This window comes from Xylocopa sonorina, chromosome 1 (assembly GCF_050948175.1).
Source record: "Xylocopa sonorina isolate GNS202 chromosome 1, iyXylSono1_principal, whole genome shotgun sequence".
Taxonomy (NCBI): Eukaryota; Metazoa; Arthropoda; class Insecta; order Hymenoptera; family Apidae; genus Xylocopa; species Xylocopa sonorina.
Window position 1 is genome coordinate 8,856,296 of NC_135193.1, and position 25,649 is coordinate 8,881,944.

Sequence of the window (25,649 nt, forward strand, 5' to 3'; positions counted from 1 at the left end):
CGAAGCTCGTTATCACTTTCGAGCGCGACATTTTCCTGCCTTTCTTTTTTTCTCCACCACCCTATTTATCCCATCCTCTTAGCTCGGAGAGAGATGCTCCGCTGCCACCGTGCATACTTACCCGTGGCGCGTTTCTAATTAAGTAGATACGAATGTAAATTACCGTCGGTGATAAGGCTCGAACGCTTGAACGCTGGCCAAAAGTGTGGCAGATAAGGAGTTATTTAGGATAACGCGACGCGAGGCCCGCATTTCCGTGCCCAGGGCAGATAAACTCGAAATTAAAGCGGCTCTGGTTTTCACCCCGCGCCGCTAATACCGTCTGCACGTGTTCGCGCATATATATACATATATATATATATACACGAGGAGAGGATTGCGCGGCTACGATTAACATAATCGATACGTCTACGATCGATTCGCGTGTGTGTCGCTCGAAATCGGGTAATTTGTGCATCACCTGCGCGGCGCGGCCACATGGAGGCGATTGACGCCGCGTCGGGACCGAGCCGCCCGATGAAATTTAAACCTGGGCATACCGAGGGCGCGTGCACCGCTCGCATAAACGCGTGATCAATCGAGTGGACGCCGTGCGTTCACCGTGCCAAGCATTCTTGTACTTTTGGTGTCGTTGTTCGCCCTGAAACGACGTGGAAAAAACGGGAGAGGGTATTCGAGCCGCCCATACCCGATGGAACGCTGCTCGTCTTCCACTCTGCGAGACGGAAGAGAATTGGTGAATTCCATGGCGTGCGAGTACGTTTCAGGCGAAACATTTGGAAATAAAAGAGTAACGGAGAACTGGGAAGACGTTCGTCTGAGAATCGAACCGAACGGCGAGGGGAGGAGAGGTATACCTACTCAAGGGATCACGCGGAAACCCTTCCATCGATTTAGAATCGCTTCGTTCCCCTTCGTTGCGCTCCGCTCCTTTTTGCCGCCGTTTCCTCGCGGCAGATGCTGCAATCAAACAGAAATTAAGCTCTGAAAAGGAGCCGGAATAAACAAGCAGATGGACGACATTGAACTAAAGAGGCGAAAGAGAGAAAAATAAAGGGGAAAGGAAACGGGGCGAGGAAAGGTGGCGCGGGGTGGAATTAAGGAAATCACCGGTTATTTGCGCCGGCGTAGCTTCGACTATCGATCGATCGATCGATCCGTGGAATTAACGAACCGAGAAAGTGTTAGGACTGTGTAATGACCGGTCTCGTGCAGATAACCGTAGAGAATGACCGCAAACTAGTAATCGCGGCGTGGAAAGACCGCGTGCGCGCGATTCGCCCGTTTCTGCACGCATGTGCCCATTTACTATTAGACCGCGTATCTGTAGTACGCGTGCATTAAGCGTCAGCAGTTCATTGAGTCCGGCCTAAGTACGCATACCAGTGCAACGAGCGCATGTGCCGATGCGTCACGGGCTTCTCTCTCTCTCCGTCTCTCTCTCTCTCTCGTTCGCTCTTTTAACCCATTCCCGTTCGCTTACGTGCACACACACGCGCATGTTACGCGTACGTATAGTTGCATACGCGAGACGCTCTTCTATATGCCAGCACGTATGAATGAAAGAGCGGCGAACGAAGAGAGGAACGAAGGGAGTCGCGTGACGGATTCACGTGTTCCACGCCTATCGACCGAACGTCCGCGTTAAGGACTGCGATTCGTGGCAATCCAGTGGCCCGTTCTCCAGTTGACAATTACGAGCCAATTATCGCGAAGGATCGCTCAGTTTTCGTCGGTGATAACGATGATAGTTGCGCTTACGACAACCTGTCTTACGATTGTCCTCTTCTTCCAAGTTCCAAGGGAATTCCAATGGAGAGTGGTACACGCGTAGTCGGCTCGAAGGGCAGGCGTTAAGATCTATAAACTAGATACAGGTAATGAAGAGATCGAGGGGTCGATCAGGGGGATCGATCGGAGGGTTTCTATCGCGCGTAATCTCGTCTCTAATTTCCAAGCCCATCCGTGGATCTTAATCTGTTTGTACACAAAGAGCAGACTCACGGTTGGTACGAGTATCATAATCGAGGACGAGATTACGCGTGTACGCGCGCAGAAAAGGAAGGAAAGTAGAGGGACCGACTACCAGCGTAGCGGCACGGTGGTAGAACCGAGGCCGGAAGTGGTTCCATCTGGCTCCCCTGTTGGTCTGACCTGTTGAACCACCTCGTGACCGGAAGTATACCATACACCTACGGGCACCATGCTCGTCTCACGTCCCCGTGGTGCACGCCACGAAAACAACAAAGGCTTCTTTCTACCCTGCGACACCTTATCACTCCTCTGCCAGAGGTCCTGTCTGCGCGATCGCGACGCCCGTGATTTCGTCCTCTCGTTAGCGCGCGTCGTTCCTTCTACGCGACTGAAACCAATGAGAGGAACGATAAAGTAACGAAATGGACCGAGGGAATTTTACGACGAGGACAGTCGTGTGCGTTATACAGTCCGTCGACCATTATGCTGGATTTACGACCGCGCCATTGCCTAGTGGCACTTTGCGGGACAGGCTAGGAAAACTAAATAAAGGGGAGCGGAGAGGGACGAAAAATTCGATTCGCGCCGGGGAACAATAAGGGGGAGGGGGAGGAGGGGACGTCAATTTCGTGCCCGAGACAGGTCCAGGGCATTATGTGCTACGAGCACAAAGGCTCGCGACGAGCAGTATGCGCGGCGTAATAATCTGTCACCCCGTACACGTTGCCACGTACCACGCGTTCTGCATAGATCGCGAGAGCATAGGGGCCAAACGAGGGACGGGGTAGTTGTAGCATGGGGTTCACCGCGCCCCATCGAGTTTTGCTACGAGTGACGTAACACTGGCCCAGGAGACTTTCGCGTGCGATACGTTACCGATGAAAGAACCGGGAAGGGTGACGAGAGCAGAAACGTTCGCCAAATAGGGGAGCGTAACTGCGGAAAGTTCGCGATATTGGAGCCAATGTACCTCGCGCGATAACCATCGAGACGGACCCGGAAAAATGGCGACGCGATCGTGACGGTGGCAAAGTCGTTGACACACCTTTGAATCGCGTCCCGTAACATAGTTTTCTCGAAGGCAGTGGGACAACAGGCAGGAATGGAGCACGGGGACGGGGGATCAACCCCACGGCGTAATCAAATTAACGAGTAGCGGCCGGGTGGATGATGGCCCGAGCCATGTATCGCGACTCGAGTAATCCAGCCGGGGCTCCGGTAACCCGTTCGCTCTGCGAGCGTATCGCGGCGCGTAAGCAGCGTAATACGCTTAAAAAGAAGGGTATGACGTCACGGGGAGGTGGCACGCGGCGCGTGCCGTCGGATGGGGTACGGAGTTATCGTGGCTCGTGGAACAGAGACAAGAGACAGGCAGCGGAGTGTAACCGGTGCGAGTTGGCCCGAGGGGAGGCAAAACGGAAAAGCTGAGGAAGGAGCCGAAGGAGAGGAAGAAGGATGAATTACGTAGTTAAAGGAGTACGAAGAGGTGAGGTGGGACGGGTCGAGAGAGAGAAGACAGGCGCCCCGAGGAGTCTACGACAGACAAACAGGCAGGCAAGCAGGCAGGCAGGCAAGCAAGCAAGCAAGCAAGCAAGCAAGTAAGCGAGCAGGCAAGCAAGCAGGCAGGCAAGGCAAAGCAAGGCAAGCGGGCAAGAAGTCCGCACGAGTGGCTGGGGTGTCGTACAGGGACCATGGTGGTGGGGGTGGGCGCGTGCAGCCGGCCTGCAGCTGCCTCTTTTACCATCCTCCTCCCCTTCCGATCCCTTGCCCAAGTTTCCCGTACCCCTCTAGAGCTCCACACGTCGTGCCACCGGCGCAGCCGCTACCCACCACCCCTCAACGCTGGCCAACCCCTCCCGCCGGGGCCCCGGCGGGACCACAATTATAAGTAGGGGTGCTCCCGGCTTACTACCTCCAGTCGAGGGTTGCACGCCGTGGTGTAGACGCGCGGACACGTAACGCGTCGTTTCAAAGGTTAAAGCGCACGCGTGTACACGACGGTACGGAACGAAGACAGGAACGTTTGTTCGAAGAGAGAGAGAGAGAGAAAGAAGGCGAACAGAGTAGTTTACTACGCTTTACTATCCAAGGATATTTCTCTGTCTGTCCTGTCAGGGAACAGACGGAACAGAGGGAGATAGAGAGAGAGAGAGAGACTTGTACGTCGGACACGAGCTCGCGGTAGAGTTCTGTACGTCCATCGTGCACGCGAAACCAACCGAGATCGGACTCGCCATCTGTCGATCGCGCGCTGCCAGTGTTTCGTGAGCAGTCGATGGTTTAAGTGCTTGCCGGAGTAACCGCGGTGTGGCGCTAGTGTTCGCTGTTAGTGGCGCGGAAACACGTTCGACGGATCGTACACAGAACTTTTTCTGCTGGTAGTTGCGGTCGTACACGTACATATCAAACCGAACAGAGAGGGATACGAGTGCATTTAACAGGACACGAAGTGAGAGATCGAATTGTACTCGTTCTACAGGACATACGTACGATTGACGGGTACTTTCACGAAGGAAAACAGAGCTGCGAGGTGGCACCGGTACCGCTCGAGCTAAGGGGCGCATCTCTGGATCCAGTAGTACCTCAGCTGCGGAGTAGTGCTTTTCGTGGCTGGTTCTCCGTGTAGTATGTTTCTTCGCCTTTTCTTCCATCCTCTCACCCTTGGCCCAACGAAAATTCTTCCCCTCTGCCGGTCTGCGGAGGCAGAAGCGCATTGACTCTCCCGTTCCTCTTTGACTCGTCACACACGACGAGAGTATCCTCGCTCCACCTCCACCTTCGTCACTTCCACCACTACCCTACTCTTCTTCCTCCTACTCTTTTCTCCGCCAGCATCGCCACCACCACCACCACCGCCGCCACCACCACCATCGTCATCGCCACCACCATCAGCACCACTTCTCCTCTCGTGCTACTCTTGCCGGCGGTCGCCGAGGGAATATTCCTCACGGTTCGTCGACGGTCAGTCAGTGCGCGGCGACTCGTCGTTGTTACGACGGTTGGCGAGGAGGAGAGTGTTGTATATGTGCCTTTTCGTGGAAAATTATGCTCGTGGCGGATCGTCGTGCTCCTCGTCGACGTAGTGGCTCGTGTGCCGCGAACGAACGCTCAACACGAGCGTAGTTGTGTGGGGATCCTTTAACATCGGAGAGCCGACGAAAATTTGACGCAGAAAGAAAAACAAGAAAATTAAAAAAAAAAAAAAAAAAAATATACAATCGAATCGTCTATTGTACAGACATCGAGGGTGATAAAAAACCCCTAGGAGATATTCGAATCGTCAACCAACGAATAGATAGAGGAAAGAGAGAGGCGTCGCCCGAAGGATCGCAAACCAGTGTGTTTTTCATAGATCCTACGCGCAAGAAGTATTTATCCTGTAACCCTGTTGGACGAAGCTGTTCTACGACTATCGGCGTCCCACGGATAATGGAATAAAGTGTGTCACACAGTGTTCAGTGATTGCGCGTGATTTCGCTGATATTTCTCGCGACAACCGTGAATACCCCTTTGCCATCGGATACACCGTAAATCTATATTCTATGTATATACACGTAAAATCCAGTATATGTATACCAACGTCATTTCTTTTCCCCCCCAAAGTGTATTGATACAGTGTGCTACAGACCAACAGAAGTGACCGCGCGAGAATTAATCCGCGAGTTAGCTTCGCTCACCGTAATAGGTAATTTCGCGTGAAATCGTAACAGGGATCGGGCCGAGAGTTTTCTCCGTCCTCTATCCGTAACCGAGGATTACGCATACATTATCGACGATATCTGACGAGATCGAGGAACGGAAGAGTGCGCGTCGAAGGGATACAGCGGTAGCTGGTATCTTGTGCGGTATAGTGGCTATGCAGCCTCGCGAAATCACGGCGAGGAGGTAACGCCGACGAGCACATCAGAGCACCACGGTCCACACACATCCGCCGAGGACGCACCGGCGGCGTGTAAACATCGAACGAAACAACCACCAAACATGTGGACCACGATGCTCGTGTGGACGGCCGCCGTCGTGCTTCTGCCAGCACCTCGAGTGGTAAGTTTCTGCTTCCTCACCTTTTCCCGTTTTTTTTTTTTATTTCACCGTTCATCCCTTACCACGACCGTCTCGATTCTGTTGTTCTCGAAGCTCGAAAGAAAGGAGAGAAAGAGAGGAGGGGTCCTTCCTGGTGGAAATTCTTCGAGAAGTTTGTTTAGGCGCGGACGTGTGAAATCGCGGGCGAAATATTAAATGCCGCCTTTTTATCTTCCCCCCTTTTCCTCGTGGCGGTACCAAGACCGATGCTCGTTCCGTGGAAATATTTCTGTTTATTTTTAGAGGCGTTCGTAGGTCGTTGTTGTAGCTGGTTGCAAAACGTCTTTTTAAACATCGAGATATTCTGCGATCGCGATACCTTCGGAAATAGTATCCCCGCGCCTTGGCAGTATTGTTCTTACTGTTTATCCGAACTGCAACCTTGTCGCGTGTAACGTATCGACGCGATATAGAAGGAGACGACGGGACGTAACGCTTTGAAATTCCGATCGGGTAAAAATAATCAGAACGCGTGCGTATCGGTTTACGTACCTTCGCCGTCTTTTTTATCGGCGATCCTGCTCGGGGTCCCGTCAATCATCGCTTCTATCGGATCCATGGGAACGTACACTCCGAGTGTACTCGCCGCGCGCCACCTTTCGATGGAACTTATAAAAAGACCGATTGACAGATCGCTCGATAATGCCTGGCACATGCACGCGTATTGGTAGCCCACGTAAAACGAACGGCGTATCAACCGTGGAATCGAACGAGAACCAGCGAAATTTCGGGACATGCAATTACCACCAACGACGGTACCAGACGTGGAGCCTCTTACAACGTACACTGTAAAGTGTAGATTCGTAATGTATACGGATGAACGAATTATTTTGTCAACGGGGCTAATCCGTGCCGCTTGTTGTCGAATGGGAACCAGAGAGGGAAATACGTTTGTCAACTCTGCGATACATCGTATGTACGCGACCTTCGCCGCTGTCGATGAATGGCGGGATGTTTTGGTTTCGGAATCCAGGAGACGCGTTCTCGTCTGTCAAACCGGTCGTAAGCTCTTTTCCCCCGGTATTTATGGTAAAAACGATGACACGGCATCGATAGGTGCGTTCGGAATAGAAGCCGGTCCCTATATATTTACCGTCTCGAACGGGCGCGCTCGCGCGCACCACCGATACGTTCTCCCGCGTCTAATTAAGTACTTGCGTAAGTGCGATCGCGGCTTATATTTATCCAGTCGAACGCTATATCTGTAAACGAGCGTAGTCGGTTCGAATCGAGCCGTGGAATGCTTTTCAACATTAATAATTCGCCTGCAAACGATCTGATTTTCGTCCGGGTTCCGTTCCTCCTCCCTCGTCGTCTTGGGCAGTCAATTTCGTAAAACGGAACGTAACAACGTTGCGTGTGCCGTTGGTGGCGGGTGTTGCGCGCAGGATAGTAGTTTCGTTTCTTTTTCACGCGCTAGTCAGCACGGATTCCAAGTGTATTCTTCCTGGGAGAGATGTTTCTTTTTTTTCCACTCTCCTCCTCTCTCTCTCTCTCTTTTTCTCGCGGCGAGTCCTTGTTTCGTTTGGTTCTCTCCTCACACCCCCTGCTAGCCGGCGTCTATCTTTTTTTCCTTCTCCGTCAGTCGTACCACCGAACCATCCGGCGAAAGAGGAGAAAACCAGTGGCAACAGTATATTTGCCGGCATACAACTCTAAATCTGGATCCACTCTTTTAGAAGTGTCTAGCCTTCTCCGTCTGCCTTCCACCGCTCTGTCCGTATGTACGCCACACGACACCCATCATTCTGTCCCGTGTGTGTGTGTGTTTGTGTGGTGTATTCTGTCTTTTCGATAACTTCGCGGCCGACCTTCGGGCCCGTGGCGCTTGGTACCCTTGAAAATCCGCGGCGCCCGATTCCCCTTTGTTTCCGCGCGAGATCGGCCAAGTATCGACACCGCACACCGCGGCGCAATGGCACGCGTTAACCACGGACACTTCGAGGGGTGCTTGTGGAAAATTGTTTTGTGACGAAATAACGCCGGTTGTATCCGTAAATAGTCGGCGGCGGCCATTCTCGTTCCGAGAATAGCGCTCCAGCGCGCCAAAAATGAGAATTCCTCATCGAGGACCGTGGCGAGCCGCGCGTTCTGTCTATGTACACGCGTTACCTCTAACCTGGCTGTGCTTTACGACGCGCGATGAGAAAACGTACACCACGGGGAATATTTCTTTCCGTTCGATCTCTTTTTCACACCTTTTCCTTGCACCTTCGAATCTCGCGGACTCTCCATAAAACGCCCCCCCTGCGTTTTCTTCCCTGTTCGTGAACAGGGAAACGAGTTTACCGTGGGGAGCTTTGTTCCTTTCTTTTATCGGGCGCGAAAAGGAAAGTTGAAAAAACGGGAAAAGGAAGACACGAGCGAAAAAATAAGCAGAGGAATGTCGGTCTCCGCGGACGAAATTCGAAGATCGCAACAGGGGTATAATGGACGTGCAGGAGGGCTACGGCGAGATCGTAAAACGATCCGCAGGCTCGATAGTAAGGTTAGTGCGCTCCTCTCGTTCACGTGAGACACGATATATATGTATAGTTTCGCTTAGCTATACAATGTCTCGTGGGAAGGCTCTCTCGCTTGCCGCTCGGCCTGTACATCGGCTCTCTGTGTGCGCGCATTGCGCACCTGCACGGCTATGTGCGTGCACATAGCCGTAGGCCATTGTCCACAGTGGTCAAGAACTCTTGCCGTCTGAACGATGACAAAGAGCAGGGTAGGAACCGGAGAAATATTGACGTATCGGCGCTGTTTACGCTGGAGATGCTCCGTCGCCGAAGGAGAGTCATCCCTCCCAGACTGTGCTTCCCTCGACGCGCGAATCTCAACCCTTCTACACGTGTTCCTCTCGCTCCTCTTAGCCTTCGATTCTGTTTGATCAGCTTCGCGATGTACGAGCACCCTCCAGATGTCACTAGGCAGTCGTTCCAGCGCGGACGGGCCGCGTTTAATTCTACGTGACGTTAGTTTGGCGCCGCGAGGAACAGCAGTAGCATACGTTAATACGTTTACGACCGGTTCCAGAGCACTTTCTTTTTTTCTCCCTGCACGAAAACGCCCCTCGTGTTTCACGATCGTCGGCCCTCGGCAGCACGCGTGGCGAAATGTCCATCTGCGCCTCTGGGCCCCCTTCCCCTTTCTCCTTCTCTCGCCGCGAGCTTTCTCGCTCGCGTCTCGTCGGGCGAAAAAGGGAAGAGAGAAAAAAAAAAAAAGAAAGAAAAAAGCGCTTTTTGCCGGGTCACTCGCGCAGATATCTGCGCTCCTCCTGGGAGACGAGCAGAGCACAGAGGACGACACACGCGTGCGCAAAAACGGGCTCACACACGTGCTGCCCCGGCGGCGTGTTCGGTCGTTGGGCACGAGACGACCCCCGACGTGGAAAGGAGCGTGTCGGCCGAGTTTGTTTGTCGCGCGTTACGCGCCCTCGCGCCACGAGGAGGACCCGCCGGTTTTCTTCTGTCTTCTCTTCCGTCGCCGCTGACGATTCGTGGAAACAAGTAAACAGAAAATGGCGGACGATCTCGTGGCTGCCGCGCGCCGCTGTTTCCCGACTTCGAGAACCCAAGCACCGATGCTTTTGTCGAATAAAACGCCGATTGTTTTCAGGTAAACGCCTCTGGGGTGTTCGAGTTGAGGCTGAAGTCATTCGTGAACGAGTATGGAAAAGACAGCCTAGGCAAGTGCTGTTCAGGCAGCACTTCTAAGACCGGCGAGTGCTCAGGCGTTTGTAAGACCAGGTTCAGGGTCTGCTTGAAACAATATCAAGTGAAGATTGACACGACGACGCCGTGCACCTACGGCGACGTCGTCACACCCGTTCTTGGCGAGAACATCGTTAATCTCAGCCCAAACGTCGCCATGCCGAGCTTCACCAACCCCATCAGATTTCCGTTCGAGTTCACGTGGCCGGTAAGTTCTCCACTTCTTACTATCTATTCGCTTGGCGCTTCAATTCTACGCGATAAGCAGTGATATCCAATAAGAAATCGTAACGTAAGATTTGTTACGTTAATGAGATCCTAAAAATGTGTGGAAAAGAACGCACCGTCTTCGACGTGAAGCGAAACTATGCGATCGCGCGGATAAATGAAGAGTCGCGAGCTCAACGCTTCCGGTTCCCCGGATTTTTGTAGCCGCGTTCCGTTCGCATTATCATATCGCGTGCGCCGCGTGGGACGCGGAATATCGTCGGTAACGGAACTGAAAAGCGCGGCTCGTAACGAATCGCGAAAAAAAGAATCGATTCATTACGAACGCGATCGGACGCGATCGTGTTTTTCTCACGTTCCTCGCGCACGGTTAGACGAACGTTTCCTATCCGTTATTACTACTTCATTTTCAGCAACAATCTTCTCCGACGATCGTGATTTCAGCTTTTTTTCTCTTCTCTTCTCCTTCCATCGAGCAACGGTTCACGGTGGATGGAAAAACGGGAAGTTCGTCGTTCCGCAGCGTTTTTCGCGGTTGGAAATGAACGCGTGCTATGGCGTCTCTCGGATACAGTTAGCCGATTCTCTGTTACGCACAGTACATTGTGCTATACGCCATTTCCTCGATCTCGACTCGAGGAGAAATGGCGACGGCCAGCGAGCGTGTCTCGCAAGCTTTGATCCTTGTCTCTGGTGTAATGAGCGCGCGCGGAAAATTAAGATTTCTTCGTTGACTTAACCGATGGTGGGGCGGGGAGGCATGTGTTGGCTCAACGGGGAGTAAAAATTGCTCGTTGTATCAGGTCGATCTTCACCGCCTATCTTTCCACATCCCCGGTGAGTTCAGACCGAGTACGATGAGCACACAGAGCGAATCGGATACGTATATTTCTTCGCGACCCCATTAAAAAATACACATCGTATCGTGCGGTAATTAGAAGAAATGGTCTTGTAATGGTTTCGTCTGAAACGGAAAAAAACGGAAAATTTCAATTCGCGGTCACGATACACCACCGTGTCATTTTGTATACGCTAGAGAGGCGAACAACCCTTGAAACGCGTTCTACCTTTCCTCTTTATCTCCACGCTAACCGTGTATACAATCGTTCGAAAGGATCGTAAAGATTTCGTTAATGTCCGCGCGGCGGTACCCTCTCGTTTCCGTTTGCGATCGATAAGGGAAAATTGAAAGGTAGATTGGCTGATTAGCCGCCGCTTCAATTTCCTCGTTCCGGCAGGCAGCTGCGTCCCTCGTTGTTCGACGCGAAAATAGAATTGCTTAAAATCTTACGAATACGTCGCACCTGTCCCCACACGCGAAACCGGTCGCGGCGAGTAATTAACCACGTGGTCGAAAGAGGGGAAAAAATGAAGGAGCGCGAGAAACGAGGAAACGAGAAAAAAAAAAAAAAGAAAAAGAAGAGGGGAGACGAAATCGCGAGCGAGGAAAAAATTCGAACCCCTATCTCTCCTTCCTGTTTTCTCGCGGTCACGATGAAAGAAAGGCAGGTCGATCGCATTAAAAAAAAAACGAGTGTTTCGTCGTGCGTGTGCACGCACAGAGGAGCGCGTAGGTGCGACGAGGACGGGCGAACGAATGGCAGATGGTGCGAGGACCAGCAGCGCGAGCAAGACGAACGAATGGCACTTGTCTCTCCCTCCTGCTGTTGCCGCTATGGGTTTGCTTGTTGTTGTTTCGGCAATTCTTAGCATTGGCGGCATTTTTCGAAACGACGGTGTTTAGCCGTCGATCGTTACTTTGTCGCGAACCAGTCGCAAACGACGCTACCGATCGGGGGTTGGTATAACGCTAGAGCAAGCGCGCCTCCGTTCCCGACTCACATGGAAGATTAGGGATCGATGTCGTATATGTAGCCACGGTCTAATTGGTAACACTATATTAGAATTGGCAATTGCATCTCGAAGAAACTAGAATACCATCAAGTTCAAACACCTTTGTTACATAAAGCGCGACACATTCACGAGACAGCGGGATCCACCAGTCTGCGAGCGCTCGTTAACGGGTGCTCGTCGAGTGTATAACTCGCATCTACGCCAATGTTTGCCCACCATCCCTGGCATACGTCAGCTCTCTCGTCGCTGTTCGCGTACTTCTGCCTATGAGACGCACTGCAGGGCCACTGGCAGATGGCTAGGCCTTTTGTGCTTCTACACTTTCCTCGTAATCTCTCTCTCTCTCTCTCTCTCTCTCTCGCCCCGCTTATTCTCGATCCCGCTCGGTTTCGAGGCTCTCTCGCGGGCTGAGTTAAATTTACTAACCCATATGGCGCCCCTCGCGCCACCTCTGCGCCGGTTCTCCCGGGTCTCGCTTCAAAAATCCGAACCCGCTCACCGCGTTCTTTTCCCTCGCTTTCCAACTCGCGTTTCGATCCGTCCCTCATAGCTTTTTATTTTACCTCCGTCTCCCAATCATCAACAGCCACACCGTTCGATCTGTTTATTTTCCCATCCGTTGAAATTTTCCTCTCTACGATCAGCTCGCGCCTCGTCTAACCTGCTGCCCTCTATCACGGTACCGCCGTTCTCCAAACGTTGGTATCAGCCGATGTTACAAGCTGTACGCGGCGCGGCAAAAGACTGTCGGTTGGTTCCGCGGCGGGAACTCTTCTCGATGATGACGAAAAGAAACAAAAAAAGAAAAAGAAAAAAGAAAAACGAGCGGCGTTCTTGGAAGGAGACTGGCGTAAAGGAATCCTGCGTGCGGAGGCAACCTTTGAATCCGCACGGCAGTGTCTGTTCCTCGTTGGCGGGCGTTAGTCGAGGGGGGAAAAGGAATAGGCGGCGCCCGTAACGTGTAATCGCTATTTGGAGTGTTGGATTTATTTTCGTTTGCGCCGGTGTACGAGAATGAGCCGTCCGTCTGAGAAAAATGGGGCCCTCACCAAGACTCACCCGCTGTGGCCAATCTTATCTCGTCCCCTGTGGTGTACCTGTAAACGCCCAAAATCACGAATTGCGCGCGTAAGTAGCCTCGTAACGCGATCGCGTTCCACTGTTCTCGTCGACGGGCTAAGAATCGTTCCAGCCACCGTCGTTTAAGGGCACACGTAAACAAGTGTAACCGACTCGTGCGGTTGGCAGTGTTAACACCGCGTATCTCCCACGAGCGGGGCGATCCTTCGAAGTCTGAACGGGCGGGCGGATCGCGACGCGCCGGAAACGCGCTAATTACAGGTATTACCTCGGTGCACAGAAGCGAAAGCAACAATGTGCCATTAATAACAGTTAGCCGAGCGGCGTGCACAGCCGAGAAGCCTCTCCGCCATCATTCGAGACGAGAAGATCAGGTGAAATACAAAACGCGTGTCTGGCGTCTCCGCCACGGGATTTTCCACGCTACGGGATTATTCGTTCGTGGGTTTTTTACTTAATTACACGGTGGTGTAGGTGATCGGGAGATAAAACGTGAAAAAAAAGGGTGCACACGTAGGATCGGGTTACCGAAAGCTGGCTGATGAAACAGGGACGAGAGGGAGAGTCCCTTGCGCAAGCTTGGTGCACGCGTGTCTGTCGTTAATTAAGAGGCTGGAAAAGACAGAAGAGCCGAGAGGCTGATACACGTAATCGTAACCTTCGTCTGGTTGCATCAAGATCGAGAGTCACTCTTCCCGCCGCCTTCCACGTTCCACCTCTCTGGTCCTCGTCGGGTAGAGGTTGCTCGACGTTACCGCGTTGCGAGGGACTTATTAAAACGGTTACGACTCGCGACAGTGCGGCCACTGTGCGAGATCGTCGAGGAATTCGCTCGATCCCGTGGTTTCCACGGCCTCTATTACCAGAGCGCGCAAGACTCGACTGGGTTATCGATAAATTCTCCGCGCAGCGCGCGCGTAACGCGATCCTCATTGTCGCGCGCGATGGTAGACAGGGGTCGCGACAAAGATGATCGGGGACGGTTCAAAGAATCATTAAAAAATTCCTTTCTTTCCCTTATATCCTTCCTGTGTGTCCGCGGTCCACAAAGCGAAGCGGGGGCTACGCGCGTATCGTACATACAGACATACGTACGTACACTCGAGGATCGTGGGTACCGACCGGCAGAGGACGTCGTCAGGGGGCACGGTGAGAAAGAGCGAGAGAGGGAAGGAAGAAACGAATGAAAGGCTCTCGCCGCGCGACCGACAGAGACGGCCAAGGATAGAGAAGAGGAGCGCATAAAGGTGGCTCGTACCAATACACAGAGAGAGGCGCGCACGTACGTAGACGCACGTGAGGCAAGTATGGAAGGTGGAAGGAAGGTGGGGAAAAAGACGAAGAGAAGGTGGGACCGAAAGAGACGGAGGATCGTGGTCCCACGGCCGAAAAGGCTGCGTGATTCGCGTCCCAGACGAAGGAACAAGCGGAGAAGGGCGTCGGATGAATGGCTGACTCGGGTGTATACGCCGATGCGCGGCTTCCACGACGTGAAACGTTTAGCATAAATTACGTCTTAGACGGGGAGAGGACGCGCGACGTGGACTCTCAGCGCGCCGGCTGACCGGTATACTCTCTGCTCGAGAGTCAGCCCCGCGATGCTCGGAATACCGCGGCCTTTTTTATCGCCACGCGAGAGAGACACTGGCAGGGGATTCGGTGAAAGTTTCCCCCGATCGCGAGTGTTCCTCATTTCTTACGGGGGGAGGGAAAACTGGGCTGGCATCGCCTTGTTTCTAACTGTACCGCGGAATTGGTATCGAATTCAGAATTACGGAAACAGCACGCCCCCTCGCTGCTAACGGTAGAGATCTCGCGATTCTACGGTACACCGCGTGGAAGAGTCGATCGTGTAACAACATCTCGCGGAGTATAGAAAAATCGAGCGAACATTGGCGAGAGTTGTACATAATAATAGCGAGCGGCGGGTTTTTAAAGAAAACAACTGGACCGATCGCATGCTGGGTATGCCGCGTGCCAAGTCTGTGTTTCCTTTGCGCTATGACGCAAGCCCCGTTCAGATGGTATATAACGAAGTTCGACGCGAGGAGATCAAACGAAAGAACCGCATTCGAGCGATGGGTGCATACTTATTGCTAGACCCGGCAAGATTTTGGGGCAGCAGTATCTTTAGAACCACCCGCGATCGACCTCTTTTCCGTTTTGTCGCTTCCCTCCGTTTCCTCTGGTTCGCCACTTTGGTCGCTCGGAAATCATTTCGAGGCATGTTGCACGATTACGGCACGCACATCGAACGAAACGCGGCGAATCGCGGAGACAGACCGTCGTTGTACGGCGAAAAAACGTGTTTCAGGCGCGGCGCCTCGGGGGCGGCCATTGTCTCGATCGTGGGAAAGCCGGCCGCTAATTAACCGTTAAAATCTAATTAACAGAATAGCTAATTAGAGCGTTACGCGGGCTAACGATTACAAACGCGCCCGGACTTTATCTACAAATAGCTGCTAAGAGGCCACAGTTGCACGAAGCGTGTCGCGGATGATGAGGAGGAAGCTCTCTTTCGCTGCTTAGCTCCTCTTTTGCTTCTGCCAAAAACCCACTTGCCTTCGCTTCGAGCCCCGGTGGCTTCTTTTAGGAGGCTGTTAAAAGACCCGAACTGAAGAAGCGGAGAAGAGAGCGGAGGAGAAAGAAAAGAAAGAGAAACGAGAAACAATGGTAAAATAGCTTCCTGCCCCCCGAGGTTATCCTTTTTTGCCAGTTCACGAGCGCCACTAATACAAAGGGGAAAGAGAGAGTACGCGCATACACACGCGTATACGGTATTACGCGAAGCGTAGAGTTTCTAACCCTCCTCTGATCGTGGCTACGGACAAACGTGTACGTATAAACGGTGTGCACTGTATCTGCCCCACCCTGAAGGCGCGACACGTGGTCATCGAGCAGGTACAGCATCAGCTGATAGGCCTGCTGTCAAAGCTTATTAACATGTTCGATGGAACGCGAGCCCGTTCACGTGGAATCGCTCCGTTTCGGCCCGTTTTTCTAGACCGCCACGGCTTTTCGTCGGTACACATCGATCAACTTTTTTCCCCCGTCGCGCTCGTACAAGCGCGCGATCCCTCAGTTCTCGACCGGTTACCACTTTTGTGCCACCGTTTTTCCCTCACCTTTGACCCGTTTTTATCCGGTTTTTTAATCGTCGCGGACTCTGATTCCCTTATTTGCGTTTCATTCCGTGGCGATCGTAACGGCGGAGATAAAATCGTGTTTACCGATCCAACGTTTCCACGATTACATTTGTATTTTTTGCCCGCTATTTTCCTTTTATCCGTTCCTTTTCCTCCCACCCCGCGGCGCTCGAACGTTTGTTTCTTTACCGGCCTCTACGAGAGGATAGATTGCATCTCGGTCTCTCCGGTTTTAACACGTTTCACTTTTTGCGCCGCCGCTCGTTTTTTCTCTCCCTCCCATCCACGGTTGTTTCCATCGTTCGCGTCCAGATGATCTCGTTCCATCCCCGTGGGGGACGCGCGCGGGGCAGCAGCAATTCCGCCGCGACGCCAAATGATCCCGGATCGAGGTTTCTGTTTGCGTTTCGACGCGATAAATCGCGGCGGCCGTGCGGTTCCATTGACCAGCCGCGACGATCGTAGGAAATTCCGTTGAATAATTGAGTAGATTGCGCGGGGAATAGAAACTCGGGGGAACAGGTAATATCGCGGTGCGGCCGCGGCAGGCGGTGTGGCTCGGTGAAATATCCATTAATAGAAGAACGCTCGCGCGAGTTAAAGAGGGACTGTGAAAGCGTGACTTTTGTTCGCATTACTCGAAACGAGGAAAGGAACGAATAAAATTACTCGGTCGGTGTAATAATCCAGTGTAACGAGTTGTGATTAAACGCACGCTCGTCCGACACAGTTGCCAACGCTGGTGGAAGGGTTGCCGGAAGGGGGTTGAACGATGCGTGTTACCGTGTCACGTCGATGAAAAAAGGGAATAGAAAAATTCGCACGGAAATTATTTCACGGTTTTCATTCCACACCGGGGGTAACGCGTTTAAAGGGATATAAACGCTATGCGCGCAGCATACATAGCGTTTACAAAAACATTCGCTCTCGCGTCAGAGTGGGTGTGTCAACGTATTTTTCATAGGTCGCTCGGTTGTAGAGGCAGCCCCGTAGGCAGAGTCTCGACCGGGTGTCGTCGCTCGTTATCCTCGGTTTCCTCTTCCTCCTTTCGACGAAGAATGGAGGCCACGAAAATTTCTCCATGCGGAAATGCCACGCTTCTCGAGCGCGAGAGACCACGAGAGAGCCTCGTCTACGCGCCCGAGACATTAAAGCGTGAATGGTTAAAAATAGAACCGCTAGGACGACCGGCTTTCCGCGATGGCTCGTTCGATGTACCTTTTTTTTTTTTTTCCTTTCACACGTTCCTTTTTATAACTCTCTTACTTAATCGATGCTCCGTCAATTACCCGTCCCTCCTGTTTCATCTAAATCGGTAACCTGGTGACGCTCCTCGCGTCGCTTCGCTCCGTTTTAAATTAACACGACGCTCGCGAGAGGAAGCGCGAACCGTTCGCGGAGTATCCCGTGAAATAAGAACCTGTTGCATTTTAGTTTAAGGATGGTAGAGCGTATTACCCGAAGAACCGGCGCGGTTAAAAAAAGACCCCGTTCACTTTCTTCCATGATTAAATACAAAGTCACTCGGCGATTACATAAAAGAAGACAAAAAAATGCGCCAAGTTGATACAACCGGTTCTAAGGATCTCGCCGCGTATAAGAGCCGCGCGTTTTCCCAGGACGCGCGGCGACTTCCGGCTCCTTTTTCCACGATGAATCACGCAGTGGCAACAGTCAAGCCAGCAGCAGCTTAAGCCTCCGATATCGTACCGAATATCACACCGGTCGCATCTATATGCGAGGGCATCTACGTCCTATATGCTACCTGTTCCTTCTTTATCGTTCACCGCGACCGTGTTCCGCGATGATTAATACGTGCATATCGTAATGCACGTAGAGTAGTGCATATGGGGCGCCTGCGTCTCTCGAGTACGTGGCGAAACTGCGCGCGGTACGAAAGGACGAATGACCGAACGAGAGGAACGGCTAGACGAGGCTGTGCTCCATCGGTCGAATGAAGAAATAGAGAAAGAAAACAGGTGGACTAGATCTCTCTCTCTCTCTCTCTCTCCCCCTCTTTCTATATATATACGTACATATAAGAGATAAAAAAAAAATCCAGCTAGATACAGACCCTCCCTCTCTCTCTCGTTCTCCACCTCGACAGAGTGAAACGGGGAAAGAAGGTTTTTCGAGCTCGAATTAAAACGGAGAAAGATAGGTTTTAGGTTGCGGAACAGAAGAAGAAAAGAGTTTTGCGCGACGGAGTATCGTCGCCGGGCAAGAAAGAACGGGACGAAAGAGGAGCACGAGGCCGAGAAAGAGCGATGAGCGAACCGGAGAGCCGCCGTGGAGCGGAGAGAGAGAGGCGAGAGAAGGTGGAGGTATGCTGCGCAGCCGTGGGAACCGACTGCCGCGAGTGAGCGAGCCCTCGCTCTTTCTGCCTCGCACCTCGCCCGGTTTCCTCGCGCACTCGCTCCGTCTCGATCGCCTCGTCCATTCTATCCTCGTTTCTCTGTCCGTCGAACGCGGAACGAGCGCAGCCTGTTTCTCTTCCTTTTCATCATTCAGGTTCCTCCTGTCTCTGTGTGCATACGCTATGTACGTACGTGTATACACACTTTACACGCGTACGCATACGTATGTACATATATATATATATATAAATATAAAACACACATGTGTGTCTGTCTTATGGAGTACCTCTTTTCCTCCCTTTTCCTTTTCTCACTCCTAACGTTACCTTACGCTGCGTTTTTTCCATCCATCTTTTCCCTCCCCTCTTCTTCTCCTTCTTCTCGCTTCTCCTTTGCGCTCAAAGCGTGCATATATATATTCATATATAACACGAATATGTATTCGATTCCCGTGTCTCCCTTTCTCACCGTTCCTCCTTTTTCTTTCTTCATTCAACTCTCCTCCGGTATGTCTTGTATCCTCGTCCCACCTCGGCTCGTCTTTACGCGTCGCTCTCCTCTCGTTTCACCGTGGCAGAACTGCTTAACCGGCCCACCGAACACACCCAACACATTGTTTCTAAGGATGCCTACGCGGTGGCTTTTTTAGCTTTTTGTCGGCTTAATTCCGAAAGTAATAAATTAGCGGCCGATCATGGTGGCATTTGTCTCCTCGACAATTTATTTCCCTCCACGGCCGCCGGTCGCGGCCTCCCTCGTCCTCTCCTCCACACCCTTGCCCCGCGTCTCCTTTCCGGCCTCCGTGCGCATCTCGCTTTCGTCCTTGCCGCGAGAGAAAAGGGCGGTCTGCCGCGTGTAGCCTCTTCTTCGAGCTTTCCTTATCCCCCTTTCAGGGCCTTAGCACCTTCCGCCTCGTCCTCCGGCCACTTTTTCCCATTCCCTCCTCCTCCCCCACCCCTCGCTCTTCCCTTTTATCCACCGGCTATCCAACGGCCGTTTCTTTTATCGTTCTATCTCCGTTTCCACGGACGAACGGTTCCCTTCCCAGGGACCCCAAGGTATACCGCGGAATTCTCACTTGGAACTTTCTAACGTGGTACACCCATGTGACATACCAGCGGTCCGGGCCCTCTCTTGCTATCTTTTCGTTCTTTTCGCGGTGACAAATTGCCCCCGCGCTGGATCCACGGAGAAATCGCGGGCATTCTACCCTTTTTTTCAAAACCCCCGTCAACGACTTTTCAAACGAACTTTTCGATCGTTGCGTCATCGCCCCGTACCATCGATCGATCGAACGCTCTGCAAACAGAGACAGCAATCGAAACACCGCCCCTGATCACGGTTATTCTGTATTCAATTGTCCAATTTCCACCTACCTCGCAGCGAGACACGATCCGTTGGCAATTAAATCCCCTCGACCCGGGGGGGAGTATCGCGTTCCCGATTGCGATCAACAGGGTGTCCGTGCTCGTCACGTGCGCTCGCGAATCGCCGGGAAATCAGGTTAAATCGCAGCCGTTTAACCCTCTGGGAAAAATGGGCGAACCAGAAAGGAACAGTCGCTCGCGATGAGGGAGGACGAGGCGTATGGAGAGAGGTGGTGGATGATACGCGCGCAAAACGGATTTCTCACGCGAGAGGACGTCTCACGTCGAGTCGCGCGCGGCGGCGGCTCCTCTCGAGGATCCCTGAATAATGAAATTGTTCCCAGTGGTCTCGCGGCACGTCCGCGTCGTCGGCTCGTTTACGCGAACAGGAACGGCGAACGATGATGACAGCGAGGCCGGATATAAACATTTATTATTCACGGTGCGGCAACGACTAACGAGGTCGTGTGTAATACCAGCCGCTCCTCGCCCGTCTCTTTCTCGCGTCCACTGGTCTCTCCGTGTCAGGTACACACGGCGGGCTACACGAGCAGGACGTGTATTCGCTCGTCGATACGTGCGCGTACGTCTCTATGTTATATTTAAATATATATAGCTACCCTATGCGCACATGTTATATTATTCGCGCGCGTGTGACGTTAATAATTAAACGTCGCATTATCAGTGGACGCACACGTACCGGGGCACCGCGTGTACGGCACGTAGTTATTACACAATAATGCGCCACTCGTCCAGCGGCGTGCACGATGCGTGCGAGACCGCGGCGAGTGCGTGTGTCGCGGCGGCGTGGGCCGCGCGCTCCTCGTCCACAGGCAGAGTATCGTTGCTGGATTTATGGCCGTGCGGGCGACTCGACGCCCACGCCTCTGCCTTTCGCGCCTGGATTTCCACGTACGTGCGCGAATCTGTTCGATCTCGGCCACGTTGATTTCCTTTTTCGTTTCTGTCCCCTGACGGTGAACGATTGCATTTCAGCCGGCTGATAATTGGGCCCTCGCCTGGTGGATACGCTGTTCGCAGGGTGAAAATATCGCTCGAGTACCTACCCCTGCGTGTGTAAACTCGCGCGTTAGTCGCGCGGACCACGGTGGTCCCTGAACGCGGATCATCTCGCGACTCGAGGACGATCGCGTTTTCCCCTCTCGCGAGTTCTCACCGCGGATAAGATCGCGCGTATCCCGTGACGAGAAATCGTTAAACGATCCAAGGGAACCTCCGGGAGCGATATGATCGTATCGGAGTTTCCCATCGGTCGACTAATCAATTACAAGAACCTGCCCGTTAATTCGAATCAACGTAACGAACCCAGCGTGCCGCAGGAATTAATAGATCGCCGGTTGCGTGTCAGCAGAGACAAGCGTAATTTCTGTTACACAATAAGCGGTCGCGTGTTGCGGCTACGTACCTGCCGCACACACGCCTCGCGGATGCATATGCGTACGCGTGTACTCGTTCGCGTATCCGTAACGGATAATGCAAACAAAGAGGCACGATACGTTTACCCGGGACGACGACGACGTCCCTCGCGAAATGTCGATCGATTATTTATTTTCCGCGTCCAATTAACCATCCCCCGTCGTTGATCGAACGGAGCGTAGAGCAAGCACGTGCCCCATCGGTACGAACGAAAACGAAGGGAGGGGAGAAAAACGCTTGCACGATTTATATCCGATGGTCGTTATAAAAGTTAACCCTCGCCCCTCGCTCGACGCGGCTCGAGCACCCTCTCGAAGCTTCTTTCCCCGGGGTAATTCGAAAAAAAGGGGGGGAGGTGGTGCGTAGGGGTTGAACTCGTTCGCAAAGGAGAGGGTTAAGCAACTAACTACTAACCGTGGTCCCTGTCCCGCGTGTACAGACGCGTGTAACACGGTCTGTCGCGCTCTCTATCTGCCCGCAACACGCACACGCGTGACCTCGACTCCTCTCCGGTTCTGCTGGCTTTTTAGGCACGCTTCGCCGGGACACACGCACCCTTCTAATGCGTGGCAGGTGCGCACGTGACGCGACCGGCAGTTCGCCTCTGGAACGTTTAATTTATTGTTAATTACGAGGAGTCGATGGCACGCGCAGCTGCCGCGCACGCGCGCGATCTTTTTCGCGCCGGAACCGGGACACGGCTCGCCTCTGGACTGCTGGCCCTTCCGTGTCCGTTCCTGTTTCGCCTCGGCCACGAGTCGCTGCCTTCGAGTTCGCGATTTTTCGAGCCCAATTTCATGCGATTTCACTTCGATCGATGCTCACGTGTCCAGCGTTCAACCCTTCGCCACGTGTAATTCAACCCCTCTGCGATTTTGTATATACCTCTCGACGTTCCACGATACAGAGAGTATATCCAAGCTGTCGAGAGCAGATTGTTGATAATCGCGAGCCAGTCGATACAAAATATCGAATGCAACGGATTAAGGCGTATATAAATAAACGACGCGAGACGATGTACAGAGAGTAGAGCGGTGCTTAAGATTAGTAAATATAGGATTAAGCTAGAAATCCGATCGAAGTTCACCAACCTTCTTCTCTCTCTGTTCCCAGGGCACATTCTCGCTGATAGTGGAGGCTTATCACGACGCAGACAACACGACACACCACTCAGCCGGTAAGTAACCTCCTCTCCCCATCTCTGTCTGGTATCTCTCGAAACGACGCTCTCTGCCCTCCTCCTATTAAGCCTTCCCAAAGACTCTACTCCGCGTATCTCCGGCCTCCGCAGCATTATAGGGCTGCGGTGTATCGACGTCGGCACGAGTGCGTTCCTCGCACGCGCTCCGAATAAAAAATAAAGGAGAGAAGAAAACGAAAGGAGGAGGAGGGGACGATGGATGGATCGACGGGCGGATGGATGGATCGGACGCGTACGGAGGAGAGAGGGCGAAAAGATGGAAGAACGAAGGAGGATGATATTTTAAAATTAGTCACTCTCTCCTCCTGGGTATGGCTCTAAATACGGGGAAGGTTTTAGATGGTTGGGCATGTGCAGTCCAGCTGGGTCTGTGCGGCCCACGATGCCACGCATCGGGTCCGAACCAGTCGAGAACCCACTTCCGGTCTCTGCGCCACGACACTCACCAGAGACACGTAACCTCCTGCTTCTTCTTTTTCTCTTCCTCGTGCGCGGTCTCCGTAGACTAAACCTCCGCAGGGACCAACCAGGTCGCTTCTTCCTTCCTTTGCCGCTCGTTTCCGCGGCGGCGGCGTTCTCGATCTCGCTCTCCGCTTTTTTCACCACGCTTTTCTGGATCGTACGCGCCGGATAGAGCGGGTAAAGGGTTCGCTGGACTTGACAGATCGGAAGCAGCGCGCGCGATACCGATCTGGGAGCGGGAAAACGGCTATCTGGTTTAGGTGTCGCGTTCGTTGGTTCCGTGTTCGCGGGCGACGACTGATCGAGAGCCCCATATCTGGACCGAGTATTAAAACAACGACTTCCTCTTCGCGTTACCAAGAATCTACGTCGACGAAAGCATCGGAAACCTTTCTTCGGCAATTTTCTAGCCGTGATTTTTTCCATCAGTGGTGTTTTTTGATCCGTTTCACGACCTGTTTCCAGAGTCGCGTCTCTCGTTGCTCGTTACACCGCGACGCCCGTCCACGTGCACAAAGTAGTCGACCGCGCGGTCCGTTTGTGTCACACACGCGTGGAGAGAACAGCTAGAACGAGGGACAGAGACGCGGCCGGAGGCGCTAGTGTTTCCTTCCTGTGTAACCGTAGCACCTAGCTTCCAGCAACGCACCACGGTAACCCGAAACCCTCTGCGGACGAGGATATGGATGTATCCTACTCTGCGTACACCCCAGTCAGCCTTCGATACCTTCGCAATCGTGTAGCAGCTACACCCTCTTCTCCATAGTGCAACGCATCAATTTCGAGAAATATTCACTCTGGCATCGTTCAGATTTCCTTGAGACACAACCTAGCGTCTCGATAGTTGTATAAATCTCTGCGTAGTATAACTATCGAGCAGAACAAGTGGTCCTAACGAGCACGATCCACGCTTCGCGCCAATCACCGAAACAATTCCTCGATCCGGTGATACCCCAATTTCCGTCAATTTCCGGCGACGACGGTGGTTGCTCGAACAGTCTCGAACGCTACGTCTCTCTCTCTCTCTCTCTCTCTCGACACGGACATTCTCTCGTTAAAGCCTCTTCTGGCTTCGAGAAGGGAAACAATCGTGCGAACGTGGAAACGCGTATCGGTTTCGCGTTCAGGGAAAGCCGCGTGTCCGGATCGATCGTACGAACGGGAATGCAAATGGTCGCGAGCGTCGGGCATTACAGCCGAAATGACGACAATTGCGTTACGGTATCCTGGCCTGTTCCACGTACGCATCCACTGGCTCGAGAATGGACGAGCCGCAGAGGTGAGAGGCGAATGTGGCCGTGCGCGATCGTACACACGACGAGAGCGACACGCATGAGAGCGCCGTGCGGCTACGTATAGCTTCCGGTCTCCGGTTCATTCTAATTGCCAGGCACAGACACACGTAGGACCTCGGGGAAAGAAATTAAAGCGGTCTCGCTCTTCTTACTCGGTCTCGAGAGTGAAGCAGGAAGACTGACGGATCTGCGCTACCTGCCCAATCGTACAGAAATCTGACTGTTCCTCGTAACAGTATTCACGGCTCTTTTCCTTCTTTTCCACCGTGGTACATTCCACCATCGCTCGTTTCTTCATCCATTCTTCGCATTTCTCACCGTTTGCCGCCCGCCAAGTCCACGGTAGATCGTGCGACAGTCTTTCTTCGAGGGAACGCATCCGAAACTATCGAACGCAACCACTTCCGGCTCTCCACGGCCACCGTCGACGCGACTTCAGAAAAATCGACGCGGCTAATTGCGAAGGGAATCGAGCTGAGGTTCTTCCTTTGTTCCAACCTCGTTCGTGGATTCCTGCCGTTATCCTAACAGATGTACCTGTTCGCAACAGGCGTATGCGTCGATGGCGAGGACCAAGAAAGGAAAATCTCTTCTTTTACCCATTTGATATGGTACGCGAGCGTTTCGTGCGTTTTCACCCATACTTTTCAGCCCTTTATCGCGCCGCTCTCCTACTCGAAACACCCTTGTGGGGGGCTCTCGCATCGCAGATTTTCTGTGTGCACGCGCGTACGCGCGTCGTCGTACGGCGTACAATATAATGCCCCCAACGCACCGGTGAAACGAGCCCTTTATTGCTGGTTCGCGGTGCTCGGATGCTGCTTCCTTTCTCAGGCCCACACCGTGCACTCCGTCTCTTTTGCTCCCCTCCTCTCTGTACACGCGTGTGTATTTGCTACCAACCACTCTTCCCTCTTTCACTCTCTCCCTCTCTCACTATCTCTCTCTCTTTTGGTACGCGATGTTCCGCTGCTGGCCTGTAAGCCGAAGATACACCGCGCTTGGCTCGAGGACCGCACCTGCGCCACGAATTATCGCTGGAATTATTTCTGGTTCCGTTTCATCAGCGTTGCCTGGGGAAATATGTTAAGTCGGGTGGGGCGCGTTCTTTAACCTCTCTGTGCATTGTAAGGAAACATTGTAGGGTTCAGGATCGTGAACGAAGGTCTTCGAGGGAACGTTGAAACTTCTAACGAGCTGGTCCTCCCAGTTCAATTCCAAAACCCCCTCCAGCCTATAAAGGATACGCAACGAAGTTTGTAAGCTCTTCAGGATGCTCTCTCTCTCTCACTCTTAATCTCGTGAAACTTCCACGAGGCACGAGGCGACGCGACTCGATAACGCGAGCCGCCTCCGCTTTTCCTTTCGTTCGTCGTCGTCCACCGGTAGGCGTCAGCGGAGGACGCGCAGACCTCGTTTGCGGTAACGCGGTTCGTTAAACGAGACGAGACCAGAGGAGACGCGGTCGGA

The 25,649-nt window shown here is 52.9% G+C and overlaps 1 protein-coding gene across 1 annotated transcript in view; it reads left to right on the forward strand.

Moving 5' to 3' along the window:
* The first annotated feature begins 5,703 nt into the window (after positions 1–5,703).
* Positions 5,704–25,649, forward strand: part of Delta (neurogenic locus protein delta) — a 37,665-nt gene continuing 17,719 nt past the window's right edge. Inside the window, exons 1-3 of the mRNA XM_076909479.1 lie at positions 5,704–6,015; positions 9,658–9,960; positions 22,335–22,398. Of these exons, the coding sequence (XP_076765594.1) occupies positions 5,956–6,015; positions 9,658–9,960; positions 22,335–22,398 (427 nt within the window). The 5' untranslated portion in view covers positions 5,704–5,955. The remainder of the gene's footprint in view (positions 6,016–9,657; positions 9,961–22,334; positions 22,399–25,649) is intronic.